The sequence below is a fragment of the Aquila chrysaetos genome, chromosome 23 (genome assembly GCF_900496995.4).
Source record: "Aquila chrysaetos chrysaetos chromosome 23, bAquChr1.4, whole genome shotgun sequence".
Lineage (NCBI taxonomy): Eukaryota > Metazoa > Chordata > Aves > Accipitriformes > Accipitridae > Aquila > Aquila chrysaetos.
In genome coordinates this window covers 165,366-188,507 of record NC_044026.1, presented here as the reverse complement: position 1 = coordinate 188,507, position 23,142 = coordinate 165,366, and the positions used below count along the sequence as shown (strand labels likewise).

The following is a 23,142-nucleotide window of genomic DNA, read 5'->3' as shown; positions in this document are numbered from 1 at the left end:
GGAAAGAGCAAGGAACATCACATCGCCCAACAGAAAAGTGCCTCTAAGTTCTGAGTCATACCACTGAGTCCATGTTCATGTGGAACCACACAGTAGGTTTGGGCCACAGTGATGAGCTACATCTACAGAAGCTCAAGCTTCCAAAGTGACACGCAATGCCACACTTTCTCATTCACTCAATCTATGCATGTATCTGTCACATAAAGCTGATAAATCAGGCAGAAGCAAGAGAGAATCCTGTGCTGAAGTGCCTAAGTTACCAATAAAGAATGTTACCCAAGTTACCAACAGAGAAAGACATGAGGACTAATCCAGGAGAACCTGCATGTTATGTAATCAAAAACACATACACAGAGGAGTGGGATAATAAACTAATGCCCGTGTAAGGATCAGTAGAACTATATATACTTGGACTTTATATCTGTCCTTTTCTGTCCAACTTACATCATTCTAAATACTTGTACCATAGGATTTTTAGGGATAGGTTTGAAAGCAAAACAAGTCCAACGATCATCCCAAATAGGAACCAAGTGAAGCCAGTGAAGTTCAGATGGCAATTATTGAAAGGTTTAACAGCTGGTGCCCTCTTATAGGTTGTCCCCTTAGTAGACTGAGAAACAAAGCAGCAGTTCCAAGTTTCACGCAGATGCTTCCAGCTTTAAGAACACTGCAAGTCATATTTTCTGTACTGCCAATGGGTGAATGTGGAAGCCTAGAAAAAACTACCACTATATACCAACAAGAGTTGTGATTGCTAAAATCTGGAGCATAGACCCTAGCTCAATGATTTAATGCTGCAGCTGTCATGTTTGCCTTTTGAGTCTGAATGTAATAAAAACTCTAAACAGTACACAGCATGAGAAACTACCTCCTGCAACCATCTCATTTTTTGCCCTGTAAAGTGACAGCATGTACTGCTTCAAGGTCACATACACACTACACTGTAATAGTCTCATTGGAAAGAAACATGGTAAGAAAGCAGTGTGCAGCCCCAGGCTGACTGTCTGAATTCTACCTTGAACCTTTTACATATGCTTAAAATCCTTGTTTAAAGCTGGACATTTAGAAATATTGCCAATTTCACCTCAACTACTCACCTTCCCACCTCCATTCTTGGATGCAATTCACACAGAAACACAAGCTAAATTATCCATTCCCTTAGATTCACTGATTGATTGTATTCTTACAAGCTTCAGTTCCTCTACTGTAATAACCTGTTACTGTGATGGCTGCAAATAACAATAATCAAGAAAAATCAGTTGTGTATTCATTATGCCATATAACTTTTTTACTCACTTCTCTCTCATAGCTGCAGAGCTTCTTCACTGTCAACTTGAAGCCCAAGAGGTTTTAACAGCTAAAAAGCCTTGCAGACCAGACTAAGATGATACCTCAGTGTACTGAGAAAAAAGAATCCTCCAATTCATGTGTCAGAGACTAGAAAGATGACTGAAATAATAAGCAGTATATATACTTTGTGTTTAGAATTTTTACTGAGGAAGAAAAACCACTAGGCACTATACAAATATACCTGGCTCTGCCTCCGATACACTTGTTTTTACTGGGAAAGGTATGACAATTCAAGCAGAACAGCAGATTAACAGAAAATGTCTAAAGAGGACTTAGCAATTAAAAAAGTAACTTGCTACATTTAGTGGCTCTGGCTATATTAATTCAGTTCTACCTTCAGAGCTTCTAGAGGAAGTACTCTACTTAGTTATTCCACTTCACAAAACCTCCAAACTCCACTTTCCAAAAGCTCTGAAAAAATGTTCTTCTCAATGTGGCAATTAATATCACAGTGATAAACTGAAGTCCGTATGTTGCAGGATCCCAAAATAAGGTCTTTTCCCAGTCTTATACTTAAGTATTCTATTTTATCAACATCCCTCCAGTGTAACGATGTAAGTGGATACCCTGCTGGAAAAAGGCTTCTAAAATTCAACTGAAAAATTGAAAACAGTTTTAAGGAATTATTGAAAGTACAGTTGATTTTTTTTAAAGAACTGTATTATTGCTTTAAAGGTTTGTTCTTTAGGAAAAGAGGAAAAAGAAAAAGTTATTTGCTATTGGTTTCTGTAGTTTCCCACCTTAATTTCTACAATAATCAGTGACTGAAATGAAAACATTTTAAAGTAAGTGGTATCGAAAGATGAATACAGGAAAGTTTCCCCTTTGTACTGAAATGTTATTGGAAATCAATCTGAAGCGCAATAAATACAATGAAGAAGAAATCAACTGCAAATTGCATAGAAAAGATTCTATTCTTGCTACCTTTTTATTTCACAAGTATAGACTAGGGTCTTCTGCCACCACAGCAATCTTTCTTTTTAATCAGTGTGACTTACAACAATATCCAAGGAACATTAGCAGTACCTGCCACTCAGTGGATTCCACCTTTCATTGAGAGAATAGGCTTCTGAATGCCACCAGTTTATAGCCTTGCATCCCACTCACTGCATGATGCTGGAAAAATCAACTGTGGATCTCCTTTGAAATGAACAGGAAGAATGCCAGGTGCCAATTTGTTGGTTGTTAATGGCTTAACAACCCTTTATTGGCATGACAGTGTATTTGTGAGTGATTAGTCTTCATGTTTCTTGCCACTTTTGGGTGCCAGAGCATGCTAAATAGGAACATTTTTTATTATTACATGGAAAGAAACATCCTATGGAGGAAAACACCAACATGGAACTATAAATGAGCTTGACAGCCTTAAAATGAAAGGAGGACAGATATAGGTCTATAAAGGTTATCTGTTCAGACCAGATTATAATCTTAAAAAGGTGGATTCTTGTGTAGGGGTACTGGTCTTCTGAGTATTTTTTTCTTGACATTTTAGTTTGTGAAAGCCTTTTGAATTAGACCCTGATCATGCAAAGTCATAAGTAATTTACATACTGACTTGTCCCACTGAAGTGAAGTTTTATATCATAGCCCACCAAAAGAAATAGTTGAGAATTTTGAAAATGTGTTCAAAAGTAAATAAAATCATTAGGAAAATTTGTGTATTTTTACAAAGGTTTTCTCATAAATATTATGTTTTACATGTGTAACTGAGGCAACATTTAAAGCTATGCTTTCTAGTTTTCCAAATGTGTTGTTTGGATTTAGAGGGTTAAAGTTCAAGAACGGTCTTACCCACATACAAAGTAGGCAATTATGTGCCTACATTTTAGAAAACTGATTCGAAGAAAAATCCAAAAGGTAAGTTTCTAGAAACTCTGTATATTAGTAAGAAAAAGGCATACTTTTCAGAAAGGTGATCAACAAATCCTCCAGGGTAAACTTAGAGACACCCAAAACCATTAAATGGGAATCACTAAGCTCAAACATGTATCTCAGTCTTGATTTATTCAGAGCTTAAACACATGAAACAGGGCAGCAAATAGTCTAGCATATACTCCTGTTTTCAAAACACAGTAGCAGAGATGATTACAACATCAAGCTTACTATGCAGTCAACTTTCTACAGTTTGTTATCCTATAGGCAAGACCACCTAGATTCAATTTGCCTCTCAGGCCCCTTCTGAAGGAGAGCGCCATGCCAGGCCAGACACTGCTAGAGAGACTTGAGGTGTGGGGCCAGGGAGAGCAGAGACAAGGCAGTGGGAGAGAGGAATTCACAGACCCAAAACGGCTCTCGAAGCAACCCACAGCCACAACCTGTAGGCTAGCAAAAATGGGTGGGTGACAGCTCCAACCTCAGTCTCATGGAGAAAAGGAGGAAGCTGTAACTCCATTCGATGGTAAGACAGATGAATTACATTTGGTGTGAATCCCCCTACTAGCAGGAGACCCAAAATGAAGGGTTCCCTACTTGGTACAGGCAAAGGATAGCTGTTCAAATCAAGGTACTTCTGGGCATGCACAGAAACAAAAACTGCAGCTGAAACAACCCAGGGAGACTTCAGGGCTGGAAGAAAAGCAGCCAGGAAACAGCAGCACTCCTGCGGTTAAGCAGTCCACAGGGAGAACAAAAGGGCTAAATAAAATCTACACCACCAAGCCTATCCTTTGCTTTTTTGATATGTTGTACCTTTTTCTGTGAGTCTTACTTTTTCCAGTTAAGTGCTGTATATTAGGAATCGCACATATTTTTACCAACAAAAAATAGTTTAACATTCAGTTCTCATCTCAGTTTTACCAAATTACTAAAAATGTAAACACACAGACAAAAACCAAAAAGCACATATGGAATCCTGTAGGAATTCAAATGTATTCAAATTTCATCTCCCTGTGAGTTTATGATTGCTTTTGAAATGGGCTGCTTTAATTACTTGACATCTGTTACCCAATAACTAAAGGCATTATGTTTCCCTGTGTCGTAAGAAAAAGACGCCTTGTGTTGCTGAATTCAGCACACATGGAACTAAGGAAGGTTAACAACCATGCCGAACCTATAGGATTGAAGGCCTGCTCTGGTTTGAAATGTGCCTCTACCCTCCAGGCCTTCAAAAAAGCTTCTTCATCAATGGGTGAATTGAGATGTTTGATTGATGCCTCATTTTTCTATATACAGAGCTGATTAAATCACTAGCAGCATGTCTGACTGTCAGCTGTGTTAGTGTCTTCCAAAGTTACAGACATACAAGTTTACAATACAGAATGTATGTATTTGTCTTGTGGATGTATTCATTTACAGTATACATTCTTTCCAAGAGCCCTGACTGGGCAAAATTTTGCAAACTTCATTAATTTCATATGCTCTGAATAGTCTCTTGGCTTTACTATTCATTCAGTGTCTGCTGTTCATGTCTCCTAAGCATTGGACAATAAATATTAAATTGTATGAATTACCATACATATGTATTGTGATTTCTTCTACAATAGTTCCTAGTAAATCAACATTTGCCAACAGTCACTTTTCAATTGCCATCTAATGTACAGATTTCTCCTCTGATTCAAAGGAAACTTACTGTAAAATCCAAAATACCTCTGTATGGGCAAAACTCCCTGTTACTACATATGTAGTGAATTTCATATGCCTTTCCAGTAGGGGAAAAAAGTTTAGATAAAGTTTAGAGCAAGAGTAAATAGTAATCTAAAACTAAAATATATTAAATAATACTAGCAGAATCCCGAAACAAAGCATTACAAAGCCTAAGAAATCTATTTGTTTTAAATTTTGAAAAGGACTGAGCATGCTAAGGTTAAGGAAATACAGAGTATGCAATCCTTCAAATAGATTTTGGCTGCCCTGTAGTTCTGTTTCTTTTAAATTCCTCACACTGAGATTAGATATTTTTTTGTCCCTGTTCATGGTATCACTATGCATCAAATTAGTAATTGGTGTAATTCATCTCATTTCCTATCAACATAGGTTTTGACCTGAGATTTCAATTTTCTTTTTTTTTTTTTTTTTTTTTGGCAGGGCGGGGCGCAGGCAGGGCAGGGAGCACTTTCTTTTGTCATGAAGGTTTACATGTGCATACTAAACATGCCACAATTGTTTCCCATTTTATCCTGCTGAGGGTTGGAATGATTGGTGAAAGTGAGAGGGTTTCCCAAAACCAAGGGTAAAATCAAGAGCGCACAGGAAACTCTGAAAAGCTACTCAGGTTACACAACCTAATCTTCACCAACCACGTTTACATTTCTGGCCTTTATGCTCTTGGTTTAATGCACATATAACAAGGTTACATATGTAGTAGAATACCCCATGCATTTAATATTTCTCATAATATCACTTATAAAATTTTAGCCCTGTCTCTTCAGAAGGCAGTAGCTGAGACAAAAGGTATACAAAAGAAGTGCTAATTAAAGTACCTTTGGGAGGAGAAGGGAATGAAAGCAGCTGATATTAAATATTAATCATAAGAAACAAAGCAGGAAGAATTTAAAGGCAGAAGTAAACAACAGTGGATTATTATAATTTGAGATGGCATAGAAGATTGATCTGAACTTTCACAGAGAAGTCCTCTTTTCAAGAGTTACCTTTTAACCCAAGATGGGGGGTTGCCTAATTTAAGGAAATTCTGGCTTAACAATAAAGACCCAAGTAGGCAGATTTAATGCTACACCTATCTTTCACCTCTTTCCTAAATATTAAGCATAATAATGTGTTTTATTACTTTGTCTTTCTGTAAATCTATTCTATTACTGCAATTTTCCATCTTTAGCAAACATATTCATTTCTCTTTCAGTATTGTCTAGCAGCAAAGATGCCTCTGAACTACTGACACACAAAAAAGCAATCCTCATCCAAGGCTTTGGTGAATTTTAAAAACAAGGCATTGACATGCTCAGAGCCTCGCTTTCTAACCACTCATCCCAGCACATGCAACAGGTAAAATCAGAAAAGCTGCCTGCAATCAGTTTGGTAAGAGGTGTCATCAACATCTAAACAGGTAGGTTCAAAGTCAGAATTCCAAGAGCAGACAGGTTAACTGAATATACTCCCACTCTTTTTAATTATAAAAATGTTTGCAATGAATAGTCTACATTACACACTCTCAGTGGTCTTCATTCCTCAGCCTCCTTCTCCAGTTTCCTGCTACCTTACAACAAGCTTCACCTAATGGAGTCCTATGTTCACAAACCTGTCACTACTGCCCACGTCCTGGCTCTTCCAGCTTTTTAAAAAGACTGCTGGTGACTCTTAAACCTGATCTCTGAAGACCAGTAAGCTTGCCCCAATACATTTGCCAGACACAGGCAGTGCAACACACTGTCTTCCAGAGCAACTTGTCTGTAACCAGCCAAGCTGTTTGTACTGGAAAAAGACAGAACAGTAAAGCATGAGCAAGATTATTGTAATAAGATGCAAAAATATGAAGTCAGTTAGTAGATTTGGAAACAATGCAAGGAAATAAAAAATGCGGTTTACTCAGCTCAGTTTTCTGTTTCAAATTATTTTTGTATTTTTTTTGTGAATAGGAACAGTCACTATAACGTCTTTGATGCATTCTCATAACTATTGAAAGCTAATAGGCAGCTCATCTGCCACCTCAAATTAAAGACACATTCTTCTTTTGAACAGATTTTGCTTTCCCTTCCCCTGGGCCCTTTTTATAAACCTAAAGTTAATAGGATGCAAATTACACTCCGGCACCAGCCCCACCTGTACCCCCCTTATGCTTCCTTACACATCCTTTTAATTAACGTAACTGAAATTTATCATAATATTGTACATTATACAGTGTTCATGAAAAACAACAATACTAAAACCTTCCATTATATTGATTATTCCAATCCCCTCAAATATCATGATACTACCAAATCTCACAATAGCACTAAATCTTTCAAATGGCTCAAGATACCGGCACCACGGGCAGGGGGAATGAGATGGGATCCCTGTTTTTTTTCCCCACACTAAGCAACTACACTGCAGCCAATCTGCTGGGGCTGGGATCCAGTCCTGTGAGGCCTTCCCCGGCAGTGGGCACTACAGCGAAAGTGGATAGTGGTATCTTCGGCTTTTTAAACCACCTCTTCCAGGCATCCCCTGGTGAGAGAAGGGGGAGTACGGCTGTCCCCAGCCACTACATCCCACTGCTAAAGGCAAAGGGCCACACCTGTAGCTCTGTAGGGTTAGGAAGAAGCTCAGGCAGCTTTGAGGACGGCTGAGTAAAACACAGAGGCAGGCTCAACCTCCAGGGAAAGGACCAACAACCATTCTTACAGATGCAGCATTAGCGCTAACACTCACTCACTTCTGTATTGTGGCTATTTAGAATCACAATGCTGCCACAGAATCAGCATATTGTCCATCAAAAGGATGAAATGGGCTTTAATTAGGTTTAGGGGATCTGCATTTCCCTTTTGAAATGCTGATTTTCACAGAAGTACCTCTTTTGTCTCAAGGCTGAGTTGATGGCTCCCTGGACTTCCTACCCTAACCCTCCCCACCCTGCCAGCATGGCAGACCTTACAGTATACATTATGACTACATTACAACTTAGTTTTCATAACAAAAGATGCTACATATACAGAATTTCTGACAGTCCTATGATTTGGGTAACGTTGCAGGATGTCTGAAAGCATGGGTTACAGAATATACCAAAAGATGACAAACTAAACCCAGTGCTTTAGTTTCCCTCCGCTGTTTCAGGTACAGGACTGTCACATTCACTTTTAGCTACTTTTTTCATTACAGCAAGTTTATCTATCAGTTCACACTCAAAGAATCACCTTTTTCAAAGCAGCCACTGTTTCCCATTGTTGTCAGTGCCAGTAACTCAATCACTGCCTCAGGAAGGATGCACAGCCCTTATCCTCAAAGAGCCAAAATACCAAGATCCATTTGGCATGGCTACCTTGCATTTGAAGCAGAAACTCGGGCTCCAATTCACTCAGTTTATTTCCCTGATTGCTCAGTTTATTTCCTAATTGCTTGCACATGAGTCTAAGCTGATGTGCAGACTCAGCAAATACTGCAGTATGCATACCAGAGAAGAAAATGTGAGTCCATGCTAAGCCTAAGCGTAGGTGCAAGCACACCTATTTCACAGTGGGAAGGAATAGGATGCAGAAGCCTGCTTGGCTACATGTTCCAGTTTGCAATAAAATTGAGACCGATGTCAGTAGGACAAATTATTAATATGGATTTAACACCTCGTAGAACAAAGCTATATAGGATTCAAAGGCAAATGAACTACAGGTGTCCCCTTGCCAGCAGTAGAGATGTACAAAACCAGTGTCAGAAAACACAGTGCGCTCACTTAAATCACCAGCTGCTTCTTCTATACATATCATCACTGAGAATGATAGCTGCAGAATCTCTCAAAATGCCCACTCTTAGTAGCATAGGTGAGAATGTGGCCCACCAACAGCACCAAAAAGCTTATTACTTTAAAAAAGAGAAATTGCAGGAAGCTGCAAGGAGAAAGAAAAGGAGGATTTCCCTTCAATTTCCCTGGGTCAGATAAAAGACTAAATATCATTTAGGAACAATGACTAAAGAATATAATTAATAATTTTAAATGGCTCCAAGCAGAACAAAGACAGAACATTTTGCTTGTTTTAAACTTTGTGAGAAATATAATGAGCATATATTTAATTTCTAAACTTGAGACAAAGGGGGTCACTGGTAAAAATTTCTAAAAGCCCATTCTAACAATTTTAATGAAAACTAATGATGACATCTACTAGCATGCAGTATCAGAGATGCATTTTGTGCCCAGTAGCAGCTGCTACAGTAATTTTGGAGAAGATATATTGCATTCTTCATGAATAACAGAGACAATGAATTCTTAACAGTGAAATTCCAATCAGACTCAGGTATGAAACATCTCTGCACCAGCCACATTATAAATTCATCTTTATATATATATTCTTAGTATCCAATGTATCTTACCTACCAAACCAGACTACTTCTCACCATTTCCAAATGTGCTGTCCAGTCTATATAGTTTATGATATTCCACAAAAAATGAGCTCCTGGACTTCACTTGGGAAGCTACCTGTACCCTATTCTACTGTTGTGTCATTTTTCCACCTTCTGTACTGCACTTTTTGCCTTCCCCTCATAGAAGTGTAAAACATCCCTCTCTAGCTGTCTTTTATGCCTATAGAATGGGTGTTCTTTGTTGCCGAATTATTATCGGCTGTGTTCAAAACTGTTCAAATATAAGCATAGCTTTATCACTCTCGTAGGTCTTCATCTCCTTTTTAATGACTCTCTATAATTTCCTCTTGGCTTTGTTGCTCTTCCATGAGCTCGATGCAATGTATCTACATTTTCTACTTACACATCCTGATCAAGTGACGTAGATTTTTTTTTATTTTTTTTTTTTAAATAACCAGAACCCAAACAAAGTAAAACTACTCCAGGATTCATCAACAAACAGGATTCTGCTTAGCAGTCTCAGAGGAGCACAACAGTCAAGCAGACTTTCGAAGTACTTCAATTTAAAGAATGGATGAAGCACATAGCTGTGGGTAAAGTGTTTAAGAGCGCAAGACTTGCAAACAATTCCCAAGTACATCTAAAATTGAAGAAAATGAGCCCAGGTGCAATTCTCTGCAGATGAGTCTACTCTTTTGTAATTATGTTGTTGTATACCCTCTTTCAAAGTTAAAACTCAAAAGAAAACCCTATGAATTCCAGAATTTTAGCCTTGAGATTTTCAGTTTCATTTTACAAAAACCCCACCACCCTGAAAGCTGTAAAGCTTGAGGACTTCGAAGCACTTTGAACCCACACATCACAAAAACAGTACAAAAACGTTTTACATTCTCATCACAAAATTGACTCTATGTGTATCCAGTTATTTCATTTAAAATATCCAGGTTGCACAGTCCTCTTCTTGGATACCACAGTCTGCCCATACATCCTGAATGCCAGATCAGGCTTATTCACAGCCGGGTGAGTTATATTATACCTTTAGTGCAGCTAATCTCTTCAAAGCCTTTGCACTTCAAGCTCACAAAACTAACTACCCACAAGAAAAGGTGTCACCTGATAGAATTTAGTTGACTAAAGCTATTTGAGTGCTTAATATGTTGTACCACACCTTTACACTTGTTATTATCTCATTATAAACAAAATGTTTACTTTGAAAATTAAATTCTCTGAAAAAGACATTCAAACTGCATTAAAATACCCTGCTGTTGATTATTAATGTAAACAAAACTGCATTTTTTAAGATTTGCTGAGTTCTCACCTCAATTATTTCCAGCATTTATTCCAAAATATACAATATTCAGATCAGTCTGAATCCCATTTTTTCCCAGGGTAACAACTTACCTTCATATAGCAAAAGGGGTCTTATTCTAAAGTTATTAAATTATTATTACTAATTCACGTTAAGGTACTTCACTACTTACTTGCAGTGAGCTACTTTTTAAAAAATGCTTGTGCAATGTCCAGCTTTTCCAAAGAGAAGCGTGTTTTAAATACTTATTACTGAATTTAGTTCTCCATATTCAAACTGAGCATATGTGGGAATGTTGTTGATCACTGAGCACACTGTGCAGTAAAAGCCAGGTCCTGGAGACCAGACATGGATTTATGGGAAGAAAGGAAGGCTGACAGGCTGTTAACACTTGTCTCCCACCTTTGATTGCTTAACCCAGCCTTACAACATCTTTCTCAATCCCCCAGGCCATTTTACCAAAAGCAGGAAGCTGAAGAGATGGTGTGACATTTAAAGAGCCAGGAAATGTGTGCTCATTCCCATCTGCAGCCTTATATTGCAGTTATTTCTGCCTTAAGACCTGGTGAAGGGGAGCGTTCACATCTTTTTCAGACCAAGGCTGTTATTTACTCCAGCTGTACAGATAAAGTTGATGTGAAACTGCAGTGAGGTGGAGGATACTCCATGCAATTATCAGGATCCATCACAATTAGCTTACTGGCTATATATACCCATCAGTAAACAGTGAAGTCTAATATGAACATTGAATGAATGACTGAAATATGAATAAATAGACAAGCGAAACAAGTGGTGCCAAAAGCCCAACTTCTCCAGCTATAACTGTTTCAGTGGGATTCAACCTATGTCTAGCCTGGCCTTATGGATTGAAAACCCATTACTGTTTGGAGGCACTAGGTGTGCTTCCAGAGCACATCTTCCAGTTCAATTTTGTCTGAAAGGAATCTAGTTTGCATGCTCCGTAAAGCAAGACCAAACACAGTAAATGGATATGGTATTTACTACAAAAGTGTATGTCTAATTTGAACTGAAATCCTAACGTAGATACATAAACTGAGGAGTCACGGTTGGATGTTCCACTCGGCAACAACAGTAGGAGAGCAGCTTTTATGTCCATTTCAATTTTATTTTTTTTAATTTTTGTTTTTATTGGCTCACATGATAGTATAGCATTATTCAGCTCAAAGCAAACAGGCTCTGGGAACATTTGGCTAAAATCACAACAGACAGGCACTTACAGGTCCCCAAGCTGCTTAAAGACAACAATCACACTTTTTCATAGTCCTGTGAAAGGACTACGGGCATCAAATTCAGGATTGTGGTGTTAGTCCTACTGGGGTTGTCTGCAGGCTATTTGAGCTCCTTGCTTCTGGGGACCTATTTTATCTGTTTCAAGTGCAGGACACCATCCCTGTTTTTCCCCCACCTTACTTTCCTCTGCCTGAGGTATCTTTGCTTTATGCTCATGCTATTCAGTCTCAACAGCTGCTGAACTTTCTTTCAGATTCAGGTGCAGCTCAAGGCCAAGTATGGGCAACACGAAAGACTACTGATGCTCCACCACCACTCCAATGAGCAAGCTACATTTCTTCAGCATAAACATCAAAAATAGCCTCAAGTATCTGACTTCTACAGAATGCCAGAAGTCCTACCTAGTATTCTGCTTGGGTTTTAGAGAAAGTTGAGAGCTATGGGAACATGGAGGAAGAAGATCTTCCCTTATAATCCCTGTACTTTTACACACTACGAGAGTGGAATGAAGGGTTTTGAATTTTATTTGTAACTTAATTATAAATGATGCCCTGGGTACTCACTTGGAAGAGCTCTTTAATTCATGTCCTGTAGAGATCTAAATGTGTAGGACTATACCTCAGCAATAACCAATGATCGTTAGAACCAAATGCCCACTGAAATGAAGACTTGAGTGAGTAAAAAACCCATACCTAATCAAACTGATAAAAATCAGGAGAAACTTACCAATTCATCTGCGTGATGTGACTATTTCAGAGCCTCCCTTATTCAGGTAGTTTTGTGCTAATATCATTACAAAGAACTGCCACAAAATCTGTTTGCAAAGGGGTTGCTAAAAGCATTACATCAGTTCTTTTCCTATATCCCTCCCACACAACAGTATGGGGACTCCTGGGGACTTCTAAAACTTGAGAGATCCTTACTGCAAGGTTTGGTTCCCTTCTGAGGAATAAATTATAGAATTCCTCAGATTACTATCAGTTGCACCAGGAATTCAAACAATGCCAGAAAACTAAAAACAGAACCCCTAAAATGTGGTTACATATTTCAAAAGGACATAAACATCATTTCACAACCAGAAAGATGACCCACTATCTAGTCTGACTATGGGTCAATGCCATCTCATTGCTCTAGCCAGGCCAGTGTCACCAATAGCAGCATTCATTACTCCAGATTTTGGCTAAAATTGAGAAACTAATTTTCAAAGTAACTTATGTTAAATTCTATGGCTCACAAAGGTATGTAAGAGGCCACATGTAATGATGATCATAGTCCTCAGTGGCTTTGAAATATATTAGTTTATACATATATTAACCTCAGAATAAATTCATTAGGTTTCTGTAAGTTTATTCTCCACACCATATTCATTTCAGTAACAACCTATATGTTGTATGCGATACATGCCTATGTATTCTATTACGACAGTCACTTTATGATTACTATAATGTAAAATTTTATTTTTCCTTAAGATAAGTAAGCAGAACAGGGAAGCTTTTCCTCTGAAACTTTCAGCTATACAAAAAGAAAAAAGAAGTTCAACATTACTAAGTACCTTCTTTATCATCATGACGTATGATTGCATCCTGTATCATATCAGCAAGATTAAAACGAACTCTATTCTTTCCATGTTTCAGTTTTTTCATGTAGCCCTCTCGTTTCTGGAAAGCTTTTTCTCGTTCATAATATGCCTTTATTTGGTCACAGCGCATCCGCTTCACCAGCCGCTGCCGCTGGCCAAGAGGGAGGGACTCCAGCAAGCACTGCTCAATTTCCATCTCATGGGACCGAAAAACATTACATAGCTGGAAACAGCCTGTAAAAAATTAAGAAGACACACACATTCAGATCATGTAACAGCACGTTTTCAAATGTGCCATGAAACCTCCACCAATTTTCTTGCTGTCCTTTCTAACCACGTGTAAGTCTATCATGTGAGCTCCTCCTACTCAACCAATGCTGACTATAGAGAGTATATATCATTATCATTTACTTTTCAGAAACAACACATAACTAATCCCATTAAATCACTGATGCATTTTTTAAAAGCTAACTCAGTTCACATAAACAAATGTGAATAGAAAGAGGTCTGAAAGTTAAAATGCGAGATGGGCAAAATACCTAAATAATTCAGTATCATTCAAGCAGCTCGCATTTGCTTACAAACAAGACACTATTATGCAGAGAAATGCCAGTCTGATGCCCATGCTTCCTTTTTATTCATTTTCATCTTGCTCTAGGTTAGCAAATTCCTGTTATTCAGTGAGAAGAAAAATCATCATATCATGAGTTCATTAGCATGCAGTGGGTACTCAGGCAACTATCTATGAAAAACATCAAAGTCGCTTGAGATTCGTAATTATGTGTATGACTTTTTTTGCATTGTATAGAGCCATCCAAATGAAATCACCTTATCAAACTGTCAGATACTGAAATCTTCGTGTGGAAACCAATCACAAAAGTGTCTTTGATTCAGCTAATCCAAACATTCATAGCATTACCTTTAAGTCAGATTCCTCTTTTGTTGTTACCATTAAATCTGGTATTTTTACTGACATTGCAACAACAGTGATGTTCTTTTCCATTATGTTCTCTTTTCCACCGAGAGTGAAGACCATAAGAGACTACTTGTTGCTAAATGCTTTTCAGGGTACAGTTCTGTTACAAAAGGAGACTAGTGGATGGTCAGCTAATTTTATTGCTCAAGTCCTTGGATGTGAATCCACATCCATCAACAAAGTACCCACTAACCTACCCTAAGACCCTTTGATGTGATGGCTGGAGACCACCCAATCACCTCTATGTTCTATTTTGTATACACACTTAAGTTTTCTTCATATGGAAGCTAGGTGCCCAAATATGTAATTTCTAAGGACTGCAGCAGCCCAGGTGAGAGAGGTGTTCTCTCCTTGGTTTTACAGAAGAGCTTTTGAAGGGGATGTAAACTCAAGTCACCTTGGGCAGTTAAGAAATACTGTGTAAGAAATACACAGTTAAGCATTACTGTGCAACTTTAATTAGGCCTGCTTTTGTCTACTCGTTTTGCTAAATCTGCAATTACATCATCAAAGGACCCCTACCACATTCAGGACACTAGCTGAGTAGTGCTTACTAAATGACCACTTTGTTTCCTCCTTGTTGCTTGACATACGTCTGATCTACTGAATACCATTCAAACCCTGCTCTGAAGGCATAATTAATAATTTCCTGACAGGCTTTTGTAAAGCTCAAATCATCATAGCACATAAATGCTTCACAAATATTTATTTATTTTCATTTGAGAAAAGAGGAATAAAGGGGCATTCTTATCTACATTCTCAACTGAAGAACTGAAAGACAATGATTTTCTTTTTAAATCACTAATTTTGCATGTCCAATTCAAGAATTCTACATTCTTTTCTTGAAGTTTTTTGGTTTGGTTTAAAGGCATAGTATTCTATAAACTATTATGTATTATAATACCATAATAAAATAGTATCAAAGTGATAGTCCTAGGTCTCCATGCCAATCACTCTATAAATTATATCTTACATTATATATTTATTATTTTGTATCATAAGTTATATATTGTATTCTATTATATAGTCTATTATATGTACTCACTATGAATTGGAACCCAAGGTCTCAAACCAGACTTCCCAAAATTGAGAAGCACACATTTATGCAAAAAGTGCCCAGAGTGTCCTGCTGAGACAATAAATGACAGAAGCAGACACAGAATACAATTCTACAGGTCAAGTTCAGTCAACTTCTTTTAACACAGGCTACCCTTTCCCTCCCTGTAATTTCTGCTCCATTCTTAGCATGCCCTTCCAGTTAGAAGAAAATGAGCTGTCAACCTAGGAAACTGGAAAACAAGTATTGGCTTGCATTAAGCCAAAACACAAACCCTTTCTTTCTGCATGTCAAAAGCCAACAACTCCTTCTGTATAAAAGAAAATTTTCCATTTGACCTTAAATGATACATTTCATTTCTGAGCACATTGGAAGAGAGAAGGAAACGAAAGGGTAGCTCCATAAAGCTGCAGAAGATGTAACTTTATTCCCCACTTCAGCCCCAGTGTTCAAAGCATTCAATCAAACAGATGTGCACTCAGACCATCCTCAGCCCAAGGTAGTCTGCGACTGCATCTCCTTTCTGTCATGACAGGACTGGGGAATGAGCAAACTTCAACTCTTCCCAATTACAATTGTTCTGCTTTGTATAAAATATTTCAGTACCCATGCCTTAAGCCTACACAGTATTTTCAGGTTTTAAGAGTCTAAGCTTATACCCTAACACTTTTAAATCTGGATATAGTGCCTGCCAGCCAGGCTTGCAGCCTCAGAGGGAAAAACAGCTTGCTGTGTTAAACCATGTTTGAAAAGGTAGCCAAGAGTCCAGCTGCACCAGTTTTACCTCTGCTCTGTTGCTTCCTTCTCTTTTATGAAGGGAAGAAGGAGCAGCCATGCACTTGGGCTCTGACAGGCTACAGCTGAAGTTGCTGTCCATATCTGGAAAACTCAACGAAGGGTGAGAATAGCTGCTGTTCCTAGTCTTAGCTGTAAATCAGCATCTTTTGCTGACAGACTTTTAACTGTATCTTTGCTTTTTCCTTAGCTTAGTTCATGTGCAGCCTCTGCTCCTAGGAGAAACTGGCAGTGTTCACTGCCACATCACAACTGAGACTGGTGCAAGCTGTAGGAGACCTTTGCTGTCACAGAGCTCTGCTCCTCCAGGGTGAGAAATCAAACAAATTAGCTTAATGTCTTGGTCAAATAAAGCACAGCAAAGATGAGCTCATACAGCTGGATTCCAGTTCCAGGAAGGATGTGGCTGGCTTAGTGTCCTCTGCCTCTCTACTGGGATGACTTTCACCCTGCATGAATGCCCATCTATTTGCTCCATGAAGAACAGTGCTTGACTGCCAGAACTGGCCTCACATAGACATTTCCAGTGTGTGGCCAGAGTCAAACAATTCAGGCTGATTGAGAAGAGGACTCTTAATCCACTTGGGCACCGGTCTCAGCTGAGAAGCAGAGTTGCAGATGGGATTTTTTTGTCTCAGCACATCTGGAACCTGATACAACCCAGCTGAGATCAGTATCTGACCATGGATCTAACAGCTGCAGGTCAGCAGCCTCATTAGGTTAAACCTGCATGAAACAACATAGTATAGATGTAGACAAGGCAAACTGTCTGAATTAATCTTTCAGATGCTCATCTTTAAAGCATGCAACATTCAGTCCCAGTTTTAGAACCAGGCAGACCCCTGCTCTGACTGGTGGCCTACTGAGCATGGGGAACCGCCAATGGCACAAGAAGCAGAGCTTCCAGGCTGTCATCCCATGAGAGGTGGACTCAAACCCAGGAGTGCTATAGACATGCTTCTGGAGAAAATTCTGGGTATTGCTTAGTGCCATAGTGCCACTTTGAGCAGGGAGTTAATCACCAACATCAGGTCACATAACCTTGTCTTGTCCAGCAGAGTCTTGAAAACCTCTATCAACAGATTCTCCAAGTTCTCTGGGTAACCTGTTCCAGTGCTGCACCGCCTTCTACCAAAAATGTCTTGGGGTTTTTTTGGTGGCCATTATCCCCTGTTACTACTTTCACTACTGAGAATAATTCAGCTTTGCCATTTCTGTAATTATCCCGGTAGCCTTCTGCTGCCTTCACTCCACTTCCTCAGTGTCCCTCTTACATACATACTTGGAGATGCAGCTTCACTAGCCCCAAGCAGAAGCAGACATTGACTTCCCTCAGTCTGCTAGCCACCCACCTAACATAGCCAACTATGTGGTTTGCCTTATTTACAACCAGCATGCAGGGCTGGCTCCCATTCAACTTTGTATCTACTGTAACCCCAGCACCCTCTTCAGCAGGGCTGCAACTCAAGTCAGTGTTCCCAACCTGTACCAGTCATCACAGAAACACTAGACAGACTGCAATGTATTTCAAAAGTCGATTTTCTTTAACAATATCAAAATGTAGCAGTCAAATTAAACAGGAATGTTATGTTGCATTGAAATCTAACAGCCAGATTGGACAGGTATTAGGCCAAAACAACTGTGACCAACACCACTTACTTACAGGTTCAGGATGTCAGTTGGGAACTATCACTACAGGAACAACAACCAAATCCAGGCTCAGACTGAAGACTCCAAACGCGCACACCACTCACCGGTGATGTGAGGCAAGGCACAAGGCACTCAGCCCCGGCCAGTGTTCCTCGAGCGACTGGCCGCAACCATCACCACCACAGACCGACAGCCCCACTCCACACGGGGCTCCCGGCGGGCTCTTTTTCTACCCTAGGGCGGGGCAGGGCTCGGCTCGTGCTCATATATGGTCAGGCGTCTAGAAACTTCTCTCAACCGAGGTGTTTCATTGGCTGAGGGCCTTAGCTGTCACCCGAAGGGCCTTGCCTTTCTTCCGGGCCGCTGTGCGGACCCAGCACTCGAGCCCCGAAGCGCGGCTTCTACTTTAAACCCTTTCCTTTCAGCGGTCGAGAAGTTGTGGTCTCTGTCAGGGCGGCTTGTACCCGCCACACCAACGCACAGGGTTGGTCTGTCTCAGGCATGAAAATACGCACTTCCCTGGTTGAAATGGCCCAAGTTTCTCTCAGGCCAGTCCTCAGGATTAAGCTTTACCTTGCAAAGCATGCCAGCCACACTGTCCTAATCGAGCACTGCCAGCAGCAGTGACAGCTTCAGCTGTAAAGAAAGCCTCCAGGAGAAAATAGCTGCTAAAATCCACAGCTTCATTAGGCGGGTGTAAACCATTACTGTTCAGGGACTGACGGCCAGGCTCCAGCCAGACCAGAGAGAGCAGCTGTTGGAGCCTCCTGAAGGGTAACAGGCAGCAGGTCTGTCCAGCCTTTTCCTTCTGTGTATGAGAAAAACGGCACAAACCGTCACACTGAACCGGTACAAGAACCTTGTACAGGACCCATCCAAATAGCTGAAGATGTATGGAAAACAGGATCTCAACCAGAGCTGGTTCTGAGTATGCTAGTCAGGAGGCAGTGTGGTAATGTGAGGAAAGGCTGGTGGGTAGGGAGAAAGGCTGCCTTCTGATTCAATTTGCGCAAGAATTTATATCTCATTACATAAGATATCATATTTGAAGATTATTTCATGTGGTTCTTGCCTCAGTGTATGACAAATTACAGTTATGTACAGCGATTTTATAAGGTCACTGTGCCTGTCATGATATATTGCACTGGATAACTCATTAGCAGTGCCTGCGTCAAAACACTGCAAAAGCTTATCAGGGTATTATTTATTTAATGAGATGCCCTGGACCCAAACAACTAGAATAAACATGATTGTCACTATGTATCTGGTTTTAAGGTCTGCATCTTCTATATAAGCACACAATATAAAAACCTTTATGAAATACTGAAATATCAAAACCAGTGATCCTTTTATTATATCACATTGGTTATTAACTAGCACAGGACAAAGGAAGTCACTACCACTGTAACTAACAGGGAAAAAAAAATGTTTCAAGGATGCTTGCTAGTGTAGAACTGCTTCACAGACTGGGTCCATCCTGAACCACTAGAAAGAGAAGAATCATTGCTACAAAACAATCTGTTCATAAAATCGTAGCAATTTACTCACAATTGGACAGAGTGCCAACTGCATTACAACACAAATTAGAAGCTTGATCCTGCCTGTACAAACAAGAGATTTCTGAGCAAAGAGGAACTGCTTGCTTTGAATTGTCACCAGTTCTCACTGTGAGGGGAGAGAAGGAAAATGCTGTGGCAATACAAGCACCAGCTCCTGAACAACATGAAGAGCTTGGGAAGGGTGATGTGACATAAACAGAGAGGAAGAATGTGATTGCTACAGGCATTTTCTTCCATCTCCTGCAGGTGATTTGAGCCCAAGTAACTTTACGGTATGCAGAACATTTTTGCTGTACCTCTTTTCAGAAACCATATTGATACAGCTTTCCTTTATATTTCCATTTCTTACAGCTTTATGTCACTTCACTTAGTCACTTGCTCTGGCATTTAAATTGGGAGTCTAGTCATCCTAAAAAAAATGCACCTCAGATGGTAATTCACATTGCCTGGGGGTGATTATGCTCCTATCTAATCTGGATCACATGTCAGGAGGCATTTCCAGAATGTGAAGCTGAATGCTTATACACATGTTCACACAGGCACTACAAACAAGTTTGCCACTGTGCTCATATGTACTGTATTTTGACTTTCATGTGATATAAATATTTGCTCTTGTGTTTCAGAGAAGTAAGTACTCCTGGTCCCTGGGAATAGTGTGTTTTGCAAAGTATAGCAAGTCAAAAAACTTGTCTCTTCATTAAAAGTACACAACAACCAAACTGCTGACATTTTTTAATGCAGCAAGCATCTCAAATAAGGTGACACAGAATTATGGTGCATAACACTTAAAACTACAAATTTGCTAATACTAAGACACATGCTTACCTTTATTTATGTAAACATTCATGTTGATTTTGATGATATTTTAAACAACAAATAACTAAGCTTCTGGATGTTTGAAGGACTACGGTCTTTAAAGCATAGAAACAAAATGTAGAAGGCTTAAATACCTGGAAAAATGGCAATGTGAGATTCTGAGAATGTATCTACTTAGGACTGCTACCTAAACAATATTCTTTAAGCATCTTGCTCTCATTGAAGGAAAAAGGGTAAAAAAACCCTCTGAAACATACACTGTGTTTAGCTTGGGTCCTCTGACACTTCAGCTCCATCTTGGTCTGTTCTTGCTAAAGATATGATATCAGCCCCTCTTCATAACTACAGTTAGAAACCTACATTCTAATTTAGATACCTGAAATTGTCTGGAATTTCAGAAAGATAAAATATTTGAAAATTTCAACAAGTTCAGTGAACTGTTAAATAGATTAGCATTCATTAATTAACAAAAAACAAGCCTTTGTTTTATCAATACTGTACTATTACATGACACGTTTAAAGCTGGCTAGCTAAACATACTGACAATACTAACAAAAATATGTGGGAAAAGCATGCAGTGAGCAGCAAGTTCTTTGGAACTTACAGACCCAGATACATAGATGGTGTAAATCAGTGCAGCTTCATGCAGTTCAAAAAGCTGCATTAATTTACACCCCATGTTTGATAACAGAAATCAGATCAGAAACTAGAGCACTGACCCTTTCATTAATGCACTTTGCTGTTATACATAATGACTTTACTACATATGATAATTTGTGCTACGAACAATACATATTATCTAAATTTACTGTATTAAATTAGAAATAATAATTTATTAGTATTTATGCAGCTGAACTGAATTCCATATGAAATCAGCGATACAAATACAATAGCCTAAATGAACTTACGGTGTCTGGACCACAGATCAATGCATTTTTTAGAGATGCCCTCTTCAGAAATCAAAAGTTATTATGTATCATCTACTGATCCTACAGTTTCAAAAAGAAACACTTCTTACCCACAGAAAGGGCTAGATCAGTTTAAATCCATCTCAAATTGCAATGTTAAGGTTGGTATCAAAATACTTGGATTTGAAAGTCCTTTGGCACAGGGAAAATTACTTACCATTTGAACAGGCTCTCCATTACGTTTATTAAGCTGTAACTGAAGCGCGGTGCTCGTAACCACTTAGCCTGATTTTAACGGCTAAAGCGTTTTCATCAGGTCAGCAGTGCTCTGCTCACTGTAGCGATGGGCTTATTCCTTTTCTTTTTCCTTGGTTCCCCTCCCCACCGCACAAGCAGATAATCATGAGGGAGCGGTATAAATGTAAACTATTTACCTTGTAAAGAATGTAAAGAATTCAATTAATGCCAAGTCTTCTGAGAATAAATTACACTGCAGTAAAGGAGCTGATGTGCTTCTCCTGTTCGTGGCTCCACAGAGCTTCTTTTGGGTATAATTACAAAGTTAGGGCTCTTAAATGACACGATATACAAAGCTTCCTCATTTTCTGCTTAACAGCCAACTCTGTCTTTGCTGAAGAGCAATCCTGAGAGCATTCAAGCAACCATCCTCTTATAAAACCTTACTCCTGTATGCTGCTCTTCAAGAGCCTTTCAGTGTGACTAGACTGGTAAGCAGGAACTGCAATCAATTTCCAGCTTGATACCAAAGAAAAGTTACTTATCAGACACTATTAATCAACTCTACAGGCTTTCTAATAGACTCTATTATCTATCTATCTATCAGCAATTCAGTGAAGTTACAGCAGCATTCTCTAAAAATTTATTGTATTTAAATCAAAGAATCAACCAGTTTGGGATCTTGCCTTCGTAGTGATAGAAGACAGCCTGAATAATAACGAATCAAATATAACAGAAGGCTCTGCATTGTCATTTGTGATTTATGTCATGTAGCAGTCTGTAACATATAGATATTTTTTGTTCTACGTAAGTCATTAACTGTGTGCCAGCCTATTCAATGAACAAAGCCAAACTGCCTGCCCATGCACTCTCCTTCAGTGTTATAAAACACAGGTTTCAAATATATATGTAAGGGCTTCTTCCCATTTTTTAGAAAAAAAAAATCATTATTAATTTCTTGTGCCTGTCTTGAAGTGCAGGGAACTCACAGGTCTGAATGGTCTGAAAGGAACTGTGTATATCCCAGAGCAGTAGTCCTCATCTGTGGATCACATCCAGAAACTACATGAATGCAAGCAAAATGAACAGACACGATCTGCTGGAGCTCATACTGTTTCTTTTGGTAAAGCTGCTATCTGCATATCCTCTCTACTGCTGTCATCCTTCCATACTCCCTTGGAGGATGAGACAAAGATGCAGTCTGGATTCTGACAAACCACAGCATGCCTCAAGTACTCAAGTTCTCCTGCAAACATCAGAACCTTTTGTAAAACAAACTAAAACACCATTTACTGCTCTGGAGCACTGGATTTTCCAGCTGAAAAGACTGCATGCTCTCAAAGATGAGTAAAACACATTCACCCATTCATTTCTTCTCATATAATATTCCAGATAATTGAGCTTTTAGGAGATGGAAGTCTGTCCTCAAGCTGGATTCTGGGCTGTATTGTAGCATCTCCAAATAATGACTGTCCAGACAATAGGCTGAAACACTACCTACTGCTCTTCTGGACTTCAAGGTAGGCTTCTTAGCAATTGGTCCATGAAACTTGGGATCCATAAAAAAAAAAAGGAAAAAAAGTTGATTTTGGATACCTTTATTCTAGTACATAAAAGAAGGGCAGGAAGCAATCTCTGGCTCGCCAGTGAAGTGTTATGTACTGGCTCATGTTCACATGGTGAAGGTTCGTGCAGAACAAATGAAACATATCTAAAT

The 23,142-nt window shown here is 39.2% G+C and overlaps 1 protein-coding gene across 6 annotated transcripts in view; it reads right to left on the bottom strand.

Annotated features, from left to right (window-relative positions):
• The window catches only part of MYO16 (myosin XVI), a 393,567-nt gene that overhangs the window by 276,772 nt on the left and 93,653 nt on the right, over positions 1–23,142 (bottom strand). For all 6 annotated transcript variants that reach the window (XR_003921201.2, XM_029999071.2, XM_029999067.2 and 3 more), the window contains exon 2: positions 13,401–13,661. Coding sequence is in view for 5 of the 6 variants with exons in the window: in XM_029999066.2 (XP_029854926.1) it covers positions 13,401–13,661 (261 nt within the window). In the remaining variant the exon portion in view is untranslated. The remainder of the gene's footprint in view (positions 1–13,400; positions 13,662–23,142) is intronic.